Source organism: Prenolepis imparis, unplaced genomic scaffold (genome assembly GCF_030444845.1).
Source record: "Prenolepis imparis isolate NDT839.2.m4 unplaced genomic scaffold, iyPreImpa1.0 SCAF_9, whole genome shotgun sequence".
Classification (NCBI taxonomy): Eukaryota; Metazoa; Arthropoda; class Insecta; order Hymenoptera; family Formicidae; genus Prenolepis; species Prenolepis imparis.
Window position 1 is genome coordinate 15,646,464 of NW_028141167.1, and position 13,225 is coordinate 15,659,688.

Genomic DNA, 13,225 nt, shown 5'->3' on the forward strand with positions numbered 1-13,225 from the left:
TTAAATTTAAAAAAGAAATTTTTTTAGACGCCTCCCTCACAAGTTGGGGGCTAGTTGTAATCATTCTTATGCCAATAATTTTTGAACACTGTCAGAAAGAAAGCAACATAATCATCTTGAGTTAATCGCAGCCTTCTATGCATTAAAATGTTTTGCTTCAAATTGTCGAAAATGTGAAATCTTAGGGTGGACAATACAACTGCGTTAGCCTATATAAATCGAATGGGGAACATTCAGTATCCCACGTTAAATTGTTTGGCTAGAAAAATTTGCCAGTGGTGTAAAGAAAGGGAAATCTGAATAGCTCTTATATTCCTTCACAAGAGAATATAGACGCTGATAGGGAATCAAGAAACACAAACATTGATACAGAATGGGAATTGGTGTCACGTCCGGCCACTAAAATTATTCACTTTTTATAACTAACATGTAAAATAATTCTAAGTTTCTTAGGCGCTGTTTAAAACATTGTAACGCGGTCACCTTTCCCGAGCGCACAGATCGGCTCGTCGGTGTCAGGGTTCGAGAGAAGGGGAGACTCAAACTTCTTAACCCGCTTTTGCGTAACAACTAACTTTTATTGATTTAGAAAAATACATGCAAAGCCTAGGTGTGTAATGTGTTATTTACAGCGTGTGTATGCGTGTCTGTGTGTATGTGCGTGTGTGTGAGAGAACGGTCGCGACACGCGTATTTACAATGGTGGCTCGTGGAGCCCGGCGCAGACGAGGCGGGGAACGCGTCCACCTCGGTCGCGGGCCGGATCGTCCGGAGGGCTGAGGAACCCCTCTGCCCTAACGGTATCGTCAGGAAGCCGATGACTCGGCGGGACCAAGAAACACCTTGGTCCTACAGGAGGTCAGGAAGCCGATGACTCGGCGGGACCAAGAAACACCTTGGTCCTACAGGAGGTCAGGAAGCCGATGACTCGGCGGGACCAAGAAACACCTTGGTCCTACAGGAGGTCAGGAAGCCGATGACTCGGCGGGACCAAGGAACACCTTGGTCCGACAGGTTGTCAGGAAGCCGATGACTCGGCGGAGTTGAGTCACCTCAACTCGGTCTTATGCTGGAGCGTGCGGTAGGCAGGACTGCAGGATAGGATCTAGTGTCTATCTGCTGGTCGGTCGCCCTTATATACCCGGCCGGCTGCCCCACTCTCGTGGTCGGGTGCGTGGGGGAACGGCCGTGCGTGCGAGCGAGACGGCATGCGTACGAGTGAGATAGCATGTGTGCGAGCGAGACGGCATGCGTGCGAGCGAGATAGCATGCTGAGAGCGATAGAGAGAGGTAGAAAAAGCAAACAAGCGGTCTATTATTAATCTATATATTTTAGCCGGTTAGTAACTTCGTTACATCACCCCCTTTGTTTATCCGGGAACCTGGGACGGCGGATCCGTGGTGGTGGGTCGGAGGCGGCTGGACCGGAGGCTTCCGTCTGCGTTGAACCGCAACAGCCACTTTCCGTTGGTGCTCCAGGCTCGGTGGCGGCGGGTGGTGTGCACGGCATGGTGGGGCACCAAGAGGATCGTGCCGGGGGCGACCTCGACTGGGATCTGCGGCGGAGGACGCACCCCGACGGCGCGGAGTGGTGGTGCTGGGCCGGTGGGCGTCCGGACTGATAACACCCGTATCTTTCGGGGGTTAGGCATCGTCCGGGCGGCTGCGCATTGCGAGATGGCCTTGTCCGCTGTGGCACCCTCTCGGCTCGTTGGCTTGGGCGGCGCGGTTCTGGCGGGTGCCCCCAGCGAGGGTCTCGCCGGTAATTTCGCCGTAGGAGGTGCCGGGGCCTGCGTTGGTGGTCTCACCGGTATCTTGGCTGATGCTGGTGGTCTCGTCGGCGGTTTCGCCGGGCTCGGACGATGTCGACCAGTCGGCGGCGGCGGCGGGTCCGTTAGAAAACGGATCTTCCGTCGGTTGGTCGCGTCCGATCGCTGGATCGTGGTGCCGACCCGGGGCACCGACTTCTTGACCGGCTCGGATGGTCGGGGCCGGTCGGTGACCGGTGCCGGAGAAGTCGCGGTCGCCCGGGCGTCCTTGATCGTGGCGGGTGGCTGAGCCTTGTCAGTGGTCGCGGGCGGGGGTGGATCGAGTCCCGGGTCGCTCTCGTCGGACCACGGAAAGTCTCCGAAGAGATCGTGGAGCTCTTTTCTTGCGTTGGGCGATGCCATCGTTTCGCTAGCTGGACTGATAGCGTACTGTTGTTACCCCCAACGGCGTGCTCGAATTTATAGGGGGCGCTGGAATGTCTGGAATGCGGCGTAAACATGTTTACGTGCCCGTGTGCGGCTTGAGGTCCTGTACGTGCACGTGTCGATGCCAGCGCCCTCGGGCGTCACGCAAGTCGACTATAACCGGCGATACAATTTTGCGGACTTCCAGGGGTCCGACGTATTTCGGCGCGAGTTTCGCATTGTAAGCCTTTGCTTTATCGGATAGGGTGTGGTTCTTCTTCCACACTTTCTCGCCAATCTGTGGTCTCCAGTTTCGCCGGCGTAGGTTATAGTGGCGTTCTTGCCGCTGGAAGGCGCGCGCCAGGTGGATTCGTACCAGTTCATAGGCCTCTCGCAATTGGCAATTCACCGCGTCCGGTGGTCGCGATTCGGCGGAGGTTCGTCGGTCCTCCGGGTGTGGTCGGGTGAGCTCTCTCCCGTGATTAAGGTAAGCGGGTGTGTGTCCCGTGGCCTCGTGCCAGGCGGTGTTGTATGCAAATTGGAGCGCGGTAAGGCGCTCATCCCATGACTTCTGATGCTTTCCGACATATTGGGCGATCATTGTCTTCAGGGTCCGGTTGGTTCGCTCGACCGGGTTGCATTGCGGTGCGTAGGGCGGTGAGTTACGGTGCTGGATGCCAACGTGGTCAGTAGTTTGTGCAGGTCCTGTGATTTGAGTTGCGTTCCGTTGTCCGAGATCAGCCATAGAGGGCAGCCGTGCCGGTAAATTATCCGGTCGGATAAAACCCTCTGACGACATTGGCGGCTGTCGCCTTTCGCAATGGGGCGGCTTCGAGCCACTTCGTGAAGCGATCCTGCATAGTCAGGACCCAAGTGTGGCCGCTGTTCGAGCGAGGCAATGGACCGATTAAGTCGATCGACACTTGTTGCCAGGGGGCAGCGACGGGTGCCGTATGCAGGTTCCCGGCGGGCTTTTGTTGCGACGCCTTATAGGCTAGACAGGTGTCGCAGGATCGAACGTAGCGGGCGATGTCGCGGAACATTCCCGGCCAGTAGTACAACTGCGCGATCCGGGCCATTGTCTTGGCCGTGCCGAGGTGGCCGGCCGCGGGGTCATCGTGCATTCGCTCGAGGAGGGCGGTGCGTTGCGGCGTGGGGACGCATCGCTTCCATTGGTCCGCGGCTGGAATTTCTCGGAAGTCGAGGTCGTGGAGGATATGTCGGTGCAGGGTTCCGTTACGCATTTGGTAATCCGGTAGCTCGTCGGGGCGAGTTCTCAGCGTAGTGATGATGCGATAGTACCAGGGGCACTTCGTGGTCTTCTGTGCGGCGCAGGCCTCCGGTTGGCGAGAGAGAGCGTCGGCTACTTTGTTCAGCGCGCCCCGCCGATATTGAATCTCGAAGTCGAATTGCTGTAGTTCGAACAGCCATCTCCCTAGTCGGCCGGTTGGAGATTCCAGGGTTTGTAGCCACCGCAGAGATTGGTGGTCGGTGACTACAGTGAACCGATATCCTTCCAGATAATCTCGCATACGGCGTATCCCCCATACCACGGCTAGGCATTCGAGCTCGGTGGCGCTATAGTTTTTCTCGGCGGGGTTCAGCGTCCGGCTGGCGTAGGCAATAACCCTCTCCCCTTCTTCTTGCTGCTGCGTGAGTACGGCTCCCAGGCCCTGCGTGCTGGCGTCCGTTTGTAGCGTGAAGGGCAGGGTGAAGTCTGGGCAGGCTAGTACTGGGGCCGTAGTTAGCGCCTCCTTTAGTCGTCCGAAAGCGTCTTCCTCCGCTGTCGTCCAAGTCCACCGGGCGTTTTTACCGGTGAGGCGGGTCAGGGGTGCGGCGAGGGCGGAGAAGTTTGCCACGAATCTCCGATACCAAGATGCCATGCCGAGGAATTGCCGCACTTGTTTCAGATTGGTCGGGGTCGGCCAGTTTGTAACGGCACTGACTTTCGATGGATCGGTCCGGATCCCCTGCCGGTCGATAATGTGCCCCAGGTATCGTAGGCTGTCCAGACAAAAATGGCATTTGTCCACATTAAGTCTGAGCCGCGCCTCACGCAGGCGTCGGAATACTTCGGCGAGATGTCGTAGGTGGTCTTCGAACGACGAGCTGGCGATCACGATGTCATCCAGGTAGACCAATACGTTTGGTTCGAGTTCGGGTCCCAGTACGGAGTCTAACAGTCGTTGGAATGTGGCCGGGGCTGAGTGTAGTCCGAACGGCATGGTTTTGAATTGCATCAGCCCTCTTCCCGGGACGGTGAACGCTGTAACGGGGCGGCTCTCCGGGGCCAGAGGCACTTGCCAGTATCCGTTCTTTAAATCTAATGTCGACAGGTACCGGGCGCCTCTGAGCTTGTCCAGTGTGGCCGTTATGTGTGGCAGCGGATACGCGTCTTTTTCACTGACGGCATTCACTTTCCGGAAGTCGATACAGAAGCGATGGGTCCCGTCTTTTTTTCGTACGACTACCACGGGGGAACTCCACGCGCTCTGCGAGGGCTCAATGACGCCTTCTCGTTCCATTTTAGCGACTTCCGTATTGATGACGTCTTGCATTGCCGGGTTTCTTGGGCGGTAACGCTGCTTGATCGGTACGTCGACTTTTAGTTGTATTCGGTGCGATACTCTATCGGTCGGCCCTTGGACGGTTTCGAAGGCGGCGAGCTCCTCTTCCAAAAATTGTCGTAACCTTTGGTCCTCGTCGGGTGTTCGCAGGGTGATGCCTTCTGAGATCTTCCCCGCAGTGGGGCTGTTCCGTGGGTAGGCGGCCGGCGGTGGGGTTAGAGTAATGGGCAGTTGGGCCCATAAATCGACTCCGATTAGGATAGGTACGTCGAGATTGGGCATGACCGGGAAGCAGTGTTTTACGGTTCGTCTGGCCACAGTGAGCGGCAGCATGACGGTGTGCGTGATGAGCACTGGTGTTCCATCGGCCAGGCTTATCTGCCGGTCCATTGGGCGTCTGGGGTGACCCCGTTTTTCGGCTAGATTGGCCACGGTTGGGTTGACGAAAGAGATCTCGGAGCCCGAGTCCAGGAGGGCCCACAGGTGGCGGCCCGCTGCCCGCACTTTGAGATACGGCCTTGATGCGAACTTTATTCGGTAGCTGCGGGACGGGTAGCGGCCGTAATTTCCCCGGCCCGCGGCGAGTTTCCCGCCGGTGGGTGGCAATCGCGTGTGAACATCCCGTCCTTTCCACACCTGGAGCAGAACTTCTTGGGTGGTCTCTTGCAGTCCAGGCGCGTGTGTCCTCGTTGTTTGCACCGCCAGCAGCAGGTTTCTCGGTCGTAAATGGCGGCGGCGACTGCGAGTTCTGGTGTGTGTTTATCCCCGCCTTGCCGGTTTTTACGCCGCTGAACAATTCGTTCATATTCCGTGGCTTTGGTAGTAAGTTCGGCTATGCTGGTGGCCTCGGTGGGGCGAACGTAGATCTGGTAATCCGGATCCATGTTTTCATACAACTGTTCGGTCTGTTCCAGCGGGGTGTAATCCCCGGCCCGCCGCATTAGGGTCAACAATGCCGTGGCGTATTTACTAAATGGCTCGCCTGGCTGTTGTCGACGGTTCTGCACCTCCCGCTTCATTTGGCTCCGGTGTCCCGGGGGAAGGTACTGTAGGTAGAATCCCTTGCAAAAGTCCGCCCACGTAGTCCAGCTGTCTCGGTTATTCCGATACCACAGCAATGGGTCTCCTCGGAGCAACTCGGGAAGCCCGAGCAGGAGAAAATTGTCGGCGTACCCGTAGGCTCGTTTTAATTCGTCAAGGCGTTCCATAAACGCGAATGGATCTTTCCCGTCAAAATGCAGCCCCCACTTTCTTATTTGGTTTAGGATAGCTGCGGGTTCGGGTCGTCCTGGCTCGCGGTCTGGTCGTTCTGGTTCTGGGTTGGTTGCTGGTCCGGCAGTCGTCTCGTCCTCTTGTTTCGGCATCTCGTCGTCTATGAATCGGTCGGGGTGGTCGATCACAAATTGGCGTAGGCGTTTGCGTAGCGCGTCGACACTCCCGGTGCTATCAAGCCCGTGGAGATCCAGAAGCGTCGCGAGCTGGTCTTTGTTTAAGCGATAGATCCAGGATAACATTCAGGGAGGGTTCGAAAGTTTGAGTCTCTACTGGGCAGGTCCCTGTTCGGGCGCCATGTAACGCGGTCATCTTTCCCGAGCGCACGGATCGGCTCGTCGGTGTCAGGGTTCGAGAGAAGGGGAGACTCAAACTTCTTAACCCGCTTTTGCGTAACAACTAACTTTTATTGATTTAGAAAAATACATGCAAAGCCTAGGTGTGTAATCAGTGTTCCGATTAGGGACCGGCTGGCCGCGCATGCGTGCTTTTGCGCATGCGCGGCCAGAAAGATACAGTGACGTACATATGTACGCATGTAGTATCTTGGCGCTTGGCGGGAGCGGGATGCGGGATCGTGAACGACAGTTAGGGATCGGACGATCGGACGATTACGATAATTAATAATTATAATTTTTGTTTATTAATGAATACTGGTAAGGTTTTTGGCAGTTTTCCTTACCCTTGCAACAAATGTTGGTATTCTTTGAAGTTTCTGCCAAATTAAAGATTTTTATTTTATTGATGTAAAAAGTGTTTTATTTAATGATATCACCTTTTTCCCTTCCTTTTTATTTTTTATTATAATTAATATTTATAAAATAATTAAATTTTAAATATTTTTTTAATACTCTAAACTCTAAATGTAACCGGGTGAGTAACGGTGCCTCTTTTCCCTAGTACAAGATACTTCACTGATGCCGCGTGCTCGCACATGCGCGGCCAGCCGGTCCCTAATCGGAACACTGTGTGTAATGTGTTATTCACAGCGTGTGTATGCATGTCTGTGTGTATGTGCGTGTGTGTGAGAGAACGGTCGCGACACGCGTATTTACAATGGTGGCTCGTGGAGCCCGGCGCAGACGAGGCGGGGAACGCGTCCACCTCGGTCGCGGGCCGGATCGTCCGGAGGGCTGAGGAACCCCTCTGCCCTAACGGTATCGTCAGGAAGCCGATGACTCGGCGGGACCAAGAAACACCTTGGTCCTACAGGAGGTCAGGAAGCCGATGACTCGGCGGGACCAAGAAACACCTTGGTCCTACAGGAGGTCAGGAAGCCGATGACTCGGCGGGACCAAGGAACACCTTGGTCCGACAGGTGGTCAGGAAGCCGATGACTCGGCGGAGTTGAGTCACCTCAACTCGGTCTTATGCTGGAGCGTGCGGTAGGCAGGACTGCAGGATAGGATCTAGTGTCTATCTGCTGGTCGGTCGCCCTTATATACTCGGCCGGCTGCCCCACTCTCGTGGTCGGGTGCGTGGGGGAACGGCCGTGCGTACGAGCGAGACGGCATGCGTGCGAGCGAGACGGCATGCGTGCGAGCGAGACGGCATGCGTACGAGTGAGATAGCATGTGTGCGAGCGAGACGGCATGCGTGCGAGCGAGACGGCATGCGACTAGCGAGATAGCATGTGTGCGAGCGAGACGGCATGCGTGCGAGCGAGATAGCATGTGTGCTAGCGAGACGGCATGCGTGCGAGCGAGATAGCATGCTGAGAGCGATAGAGAGAGGTAGAAAAAGCAAACAAGCGGTCTATTATTAATCTATATATTTTAGCCGGTTAGTAACTTCGTTACAACATGCTAGTGACATCTAACTCCGCCTAGTTCCTAAGAGCGGCGCTGCGTAGCGTTTGAGAACTTCCCCACTACGTCGTGCATTCCCACTTTCAGACCACTGCAGCGGCCGAGCCGCCGAAACGAAGGACCTCATAGCAGTCCCGAATTTCGTCAGTTCACATCGCGACTCCGACTCGAGTGGTTTTACCTCAAACCCTCTCCGACTACGAACTCTAACTCTGAATCTACTTCTAAGTTAATTTTCTATTTCTAAATTCTAAAATTCGAATTCTAAATCTAAAGTTAAGTTCCAACTTTAAAATTAAGTCTAACTCTAATACTAAATCTACTACTAGTGTATTTCTTTTACTCAAGTCAATTTCGTTTTGTGTGTAGCCTTATTACTAAAATAAATCGTGTGTTTATTTGAATAAGTGATATCATTCGAAATATATCCTCATCGTCTACTTACGCGCTATTATTAAATCGTAACGTTATCTGCTCTGCACGAGGCGAATAATTCCTTTATTTAATATATTTATTAACTCTGGATCAACGCGGTTTCGATTTAAAGAGGACGACCCGATCTTCGTTACCAAACGATCCGCCCTTGCAAATTCTAGACACTGTGGCAACGGCTTCGAGAGGACGACCCGCTCGTCGTTGCACACCGAAACAATATTAGATAGTGAGGACATCCGCACATTGAATAATTGTGGACGTAGCACACGCCTTAGAATGTCGAGACAATATTGAGATGCCAAAGACTCGTCGTGCAGGACGGAAAAACCAGCTCAGACGCTTGGTCGCGCGTTACTATCAACCAGTGTCCGGCGTAGACATCACGTTGCTCGGTATAGAGACTATTACGTGGATCAAGAATGCGAAGCCCTATTCAACGTTAGCAAAAACGCGAATAATAACGAAGGTAACAAAGGTATTGAACTAATAAAGTGCCCCTCACGATTGACGCCGATTGATCTCTAGTATCCTGCTTTGCCACCACTCACCATCTCCGATAGCGTTCACGCCGTGTCAGATACCTCGAAGTGAGAGCTGAAATTCTGCACACCTACTACGGAGGAGCAACTCCTGAACATTGGGGAACTGCCAAGCACCCACTTTTCATCGAATAAGGCCGCGAAGCCCTTGCGCGAGTAGCATTCTTTCCAAATCAGCAACCGGAATAACTAGCAAGGTCGCATCGTTGTTGGAACGTGAAAATAAAATAATATCTCGTACGAAAAACACTAAGTCGTGGAACGCAAAATGAAATCCGGTTTCTCCGCCTGAGGCGATAAAATAGTGAAACTCCGTTTTTCCAGCCGAGGCAATAAATCGGTAAAATTTAGTTTCCTCGCCCGAAATCATAAATGACTAACGCATTTTCTTGCCTGAGGCAATAAAAGTTGTGTGGAAATTCGATAAGATCGAATCATCCGATTCCGTCCTCAACAGTAGTGATGAAATACATTTTAGTTCGAATATTATAGAATCATTAGATCCTCGTTATTAAAACATTAAGAATAACGACTCAATTAACGTTAAGGTAAATTGCCGTCTGACGACTACTTTCAATTACGTGGCATTCCGATAGTAATACGTCACTCATGTGTGTCCGCGTAGTTTCCCTAAATATATTATTCTCCCGTCAGAAAAAGAACGTACAAAAGAACCCGAGACTATCTATTATCAAATCGCAATCGGATTCATACATAAAGATACGAACGCCGCTCTATGCGCACATTGTCACCATCGCGCGAACATAACAGAGAAATCTAACTGGTTAGCTATAGCGAAACATTTTCTTGTAATCGGCAAATTGTCTACTGCGTAGTAATAACGTGTTCCGTGTGTAATGTACATAAACTGACGGAAACTCGCGATCCACGTTTTCACTGTCTCAAGTGTCAAATCGCGTATTTAAAATTTTTTGACGGAGAAGAAATACCTTACGTATATTCTGACGGCAATAGCGTAGTGACCGTTTTTCATCTGAACGGAACATTCGATATGTATAGAGAATACCTCCGTTAATATAAGGATAAAAAAATCGCGGCTATTGAAAGACGATCCCGCGTAAATCCAGATATCCCTTTTATTCCCATAATCAACCGTTCTCGTCGACTTTCAACCATACATTCGAATAGCCTCTGTCGCAGGCGATCGCCGGAAAATAACTTCCGAAAAAACGACGTACCCCGGCAAATTCGAGCACGTGTTTCGCGAGAGAAAAATTTATTCCCCCCGCGAAATCACGCCGCAATCGTGCCAAAACGTAACATTTTGGTGACAGCGGTGGGATTCGAAAAATCTGAAGCATGATAATCACGCGCGGAAACCCGGGAGAGAAGGGGGAAAGGGAGACTCCAATAGCCAGTTGTCAGAAACGAAATTAATAGAAATCCAGGCAAAATTAAAACAAGAAGAAGCCGAATTAGCTGAAGCCCGAAATAAACTAAAACAAAAGCAAGTTTAAGCGAAGAGGCCGGTTATTTAACAGAGCAGAGAAAAAAACAGGATTAAAGGGAACACGAGATAGAACTTTTGCGAATACAAATGGAAAGGGATAGTGAAGGCTATAAACAAGGGTCCGGCCCGAACAAGATGACCTCTTTTAAAAATGACGTTCTAGCAGAAATGGAAGAGTTGCGTAGGGAAATCAAGCGCCTGCAAGGCAAAACCAGCCGACCTTGCGTCGTTCCGGACAACCCTTGTTAACTATTGAGAAATCAGGGGGAATCGGAAATCCACCCTGCGGAGAACTACCCAAGGTATCTTTTCACAAGGCAACGGAATCGATCCCGTCGTTCGATGGATATGTTTCGTTAAACCAGTTCATTCGAGCATGTCGCCGCGCTAAAGAAATCGTGCCCCCATCGTAACCTCACTAAACTACTAATAAATAAGCTTCGCGAGCATACTTATTACTCAGTAGAGGACGAACCCTGCGAAACGGTAACGCAACTAATCGATCTCCTAACCACCGCTTTCAGATCCGCGAAAACAATAGACCAGTACCGCGATGAGCTTAGTACTATTTACATAAAACCTAACGAGCACATGTTAGATTATATTAGTCGTGTTAAAGACCTTCGTTCCGTCATCCTCGACACCGAACGCCGCGCAACAGGGTACCTCTGCAAACGAGTAACAGTCGACGTAGATGAACTAACGGTTCGTTCCTTTTGCGACGGACTACCATTACAATATCGACTACAAATGGACAGGCATTTCTACTCTTCCCTTTTCGAATCATTCGCGAAAGCCAAAGCCCTCGCGAAACGAGAAGAGCTAGATAAGGAGAGGTATAAGAACCAAAACCGCCGCGAACCAGAAAGGGCACGAAACGAGTATGCCCAGCGTCCAATCACATACGCGTTACCCCGCGACGGAAATCGCCCCAGAAATTATCCCACGAACGCCCCTTTTCGTGACATTGGCAAATTCGGCATTCAAAAAAATAGTGAACATGGGGTCACCCAGAAATTGACTTATTTGCTTCAAGAAATAACACCAAGATAAACAAATTCTGTTCTTGGAAAAGAGATCCAGGTATGGGCCATTGATGCATTTATGCTAGTCTGGAAAAATTAAAAATTCTATGCTTTTCTGTAGTACTAAAAGCGTTATAAAAAATAAAAAATGACGTGGCGTGTGGTACTTTAGTCGTGCCGAATTGTCCTTCCCAACCTTGGTATCACGTATTTATGTTTATGCTTATGAATAAACCAAAAATTTTTCCAGCATCATCTAATCTTTTATTATCTCCCTGCAGGTTAGTGAAACACCCCCTAGCGAGTCATCTTTCTCTGATTGCAGGAAAATTATGTGGATAGCATACAAAAAGAAAAATCTGTTTGAAAAAGTCATCAATATTTTGTTTTTACATCCTTAATAAATTCAATATTACATCAATATAATTCTGACTTAAAAAATTGGTGGAATTTTTGCAAAAAGTTGAAACTGAATGCATTCCAGGATACTGAAACTGTGTATTTATCTCAACGCTTTGACAATGGAGTCTCTTATGGTACTCTCAACGCTGAGAAATCAGCAATATCACTTATCAATCTCAAAAATTCTCCAACAACAATTTAATAATGACTCATTTCTTCAAGAGTGTATTCAAACTACGACCTACAAAAATTAAATACAACTCGATTTGGGACGTTGAAGTAACTTCGAAATGGGCAGAAGATTTAGAACCTCTTGATACTCCGGATTTAAAACATCTGACTTACAAATTAGTAATTTTAATGGCATTAGCAACAACACATAGAGTTCAGACGTTGGTATTAATAAAAATCAACAATATTTCTATATCACAAGAGGGAATACAGATAAGAATAAGTAAGCCAATTGAAACTTCAAAGTGGGAGTGGACTAACCAGTCTTTCTGCTTTTCTTCAAGGAGAGACCAAAGACATGTGGCAAGAGCCATCATTCGTTACTTGGCACCAACCAAAGATTTGAGAGTGGGTGAGGAAAATTTATTTATCACTGAAAATAAGCCTCACCATGCAGCAAACTCACAATCTGTGAGTAGATGGATAAAAGTGTCTCAGACAAGCTGGAATTGACATGTTTCACGACTCACAAGACATGCTGCGACTTTGGCAGCGGATCGTAAAGGAATAGATATAAATATAATACGTAAGACACATCAATCAGGTCAGGACAATCAGAGATTTTCGCAAAGTTCTACAAGAGACCGATTTCTTCTGATCAAGGTGTATACTTCAACGATTTTAGGAAACCAAATAAAAAAAAAGAATTCGAAGTTAAATTCTGTAGCTCTAAACATCTACCTAGTGTAATCCCGAAGAATGAGACTTGAAATATAATTAAAAAGCAAAAGAACTTATCTGAGTAACGTTCGTAATTATATGAGAGTCTCGTTCGAAGGGATTACAACCCACCCTTAAAAACCGTTTTCCCTCTCAATCACGAATTTCCTTTTTGTTTTGTTTGTCGACAAGTGCCTTTATAGCTCCGAAAATTATGAAGATGTAATGGTGGTTAGGTGCGCAGTCGATGGTGGTTGAGGTGCGCAGACGCGTACCAAAGAAAATTCTTTACCTCATACTCTCTAAACTTGGTGGCTCAACTTGGCGAAAGTAGCGGTACTACCTAGTGTAATCCCTTCGAACGAGACTCTCATATAATACAATCGAATGTTACTTACAAGTAAGTTTGTTTGATTTTTAATTACTTATTATAATAAAATATTTGCTTTTTAACGTAAAATTTATTTATTTTAATATTTTTAATAATAATTTAATGTGTCGGTTATTGGGACCACAGACGTCTGTATACTACTAGACTGCTAGCTTGCTCGCAAAAAATGAGGCAAGTAATAGTAGAGCCGCCATTTTTTGTTGGGCAAACGTTCTGATGTTTGTGTATCGAAGTGAAAGTGGTTGACTGG

General features: G+C 49.5%; 1 protein-coding gene across 1 annotated transcript; it reads right to left on the reverse strand.

Annotated features, from left to right (window-relative positions):
• Positions 1-2,271: 2,271 nt before the first annotated feature.
• Positions 2,272-2,919, reverse strand: LOC145941121 (uncharacterized). The gene has a single exon (XM_083047003.1). The coding sequence runs from the start codon at positions 2,917-2,919 to the stop codon at positions 2,272-2,274; it is 648 nt and encodes a 215-aa protein (XP_082903129.1).
• Between the last annotated feature and the right edge of the window lie 10,306 nt (positions 2,920-13,225).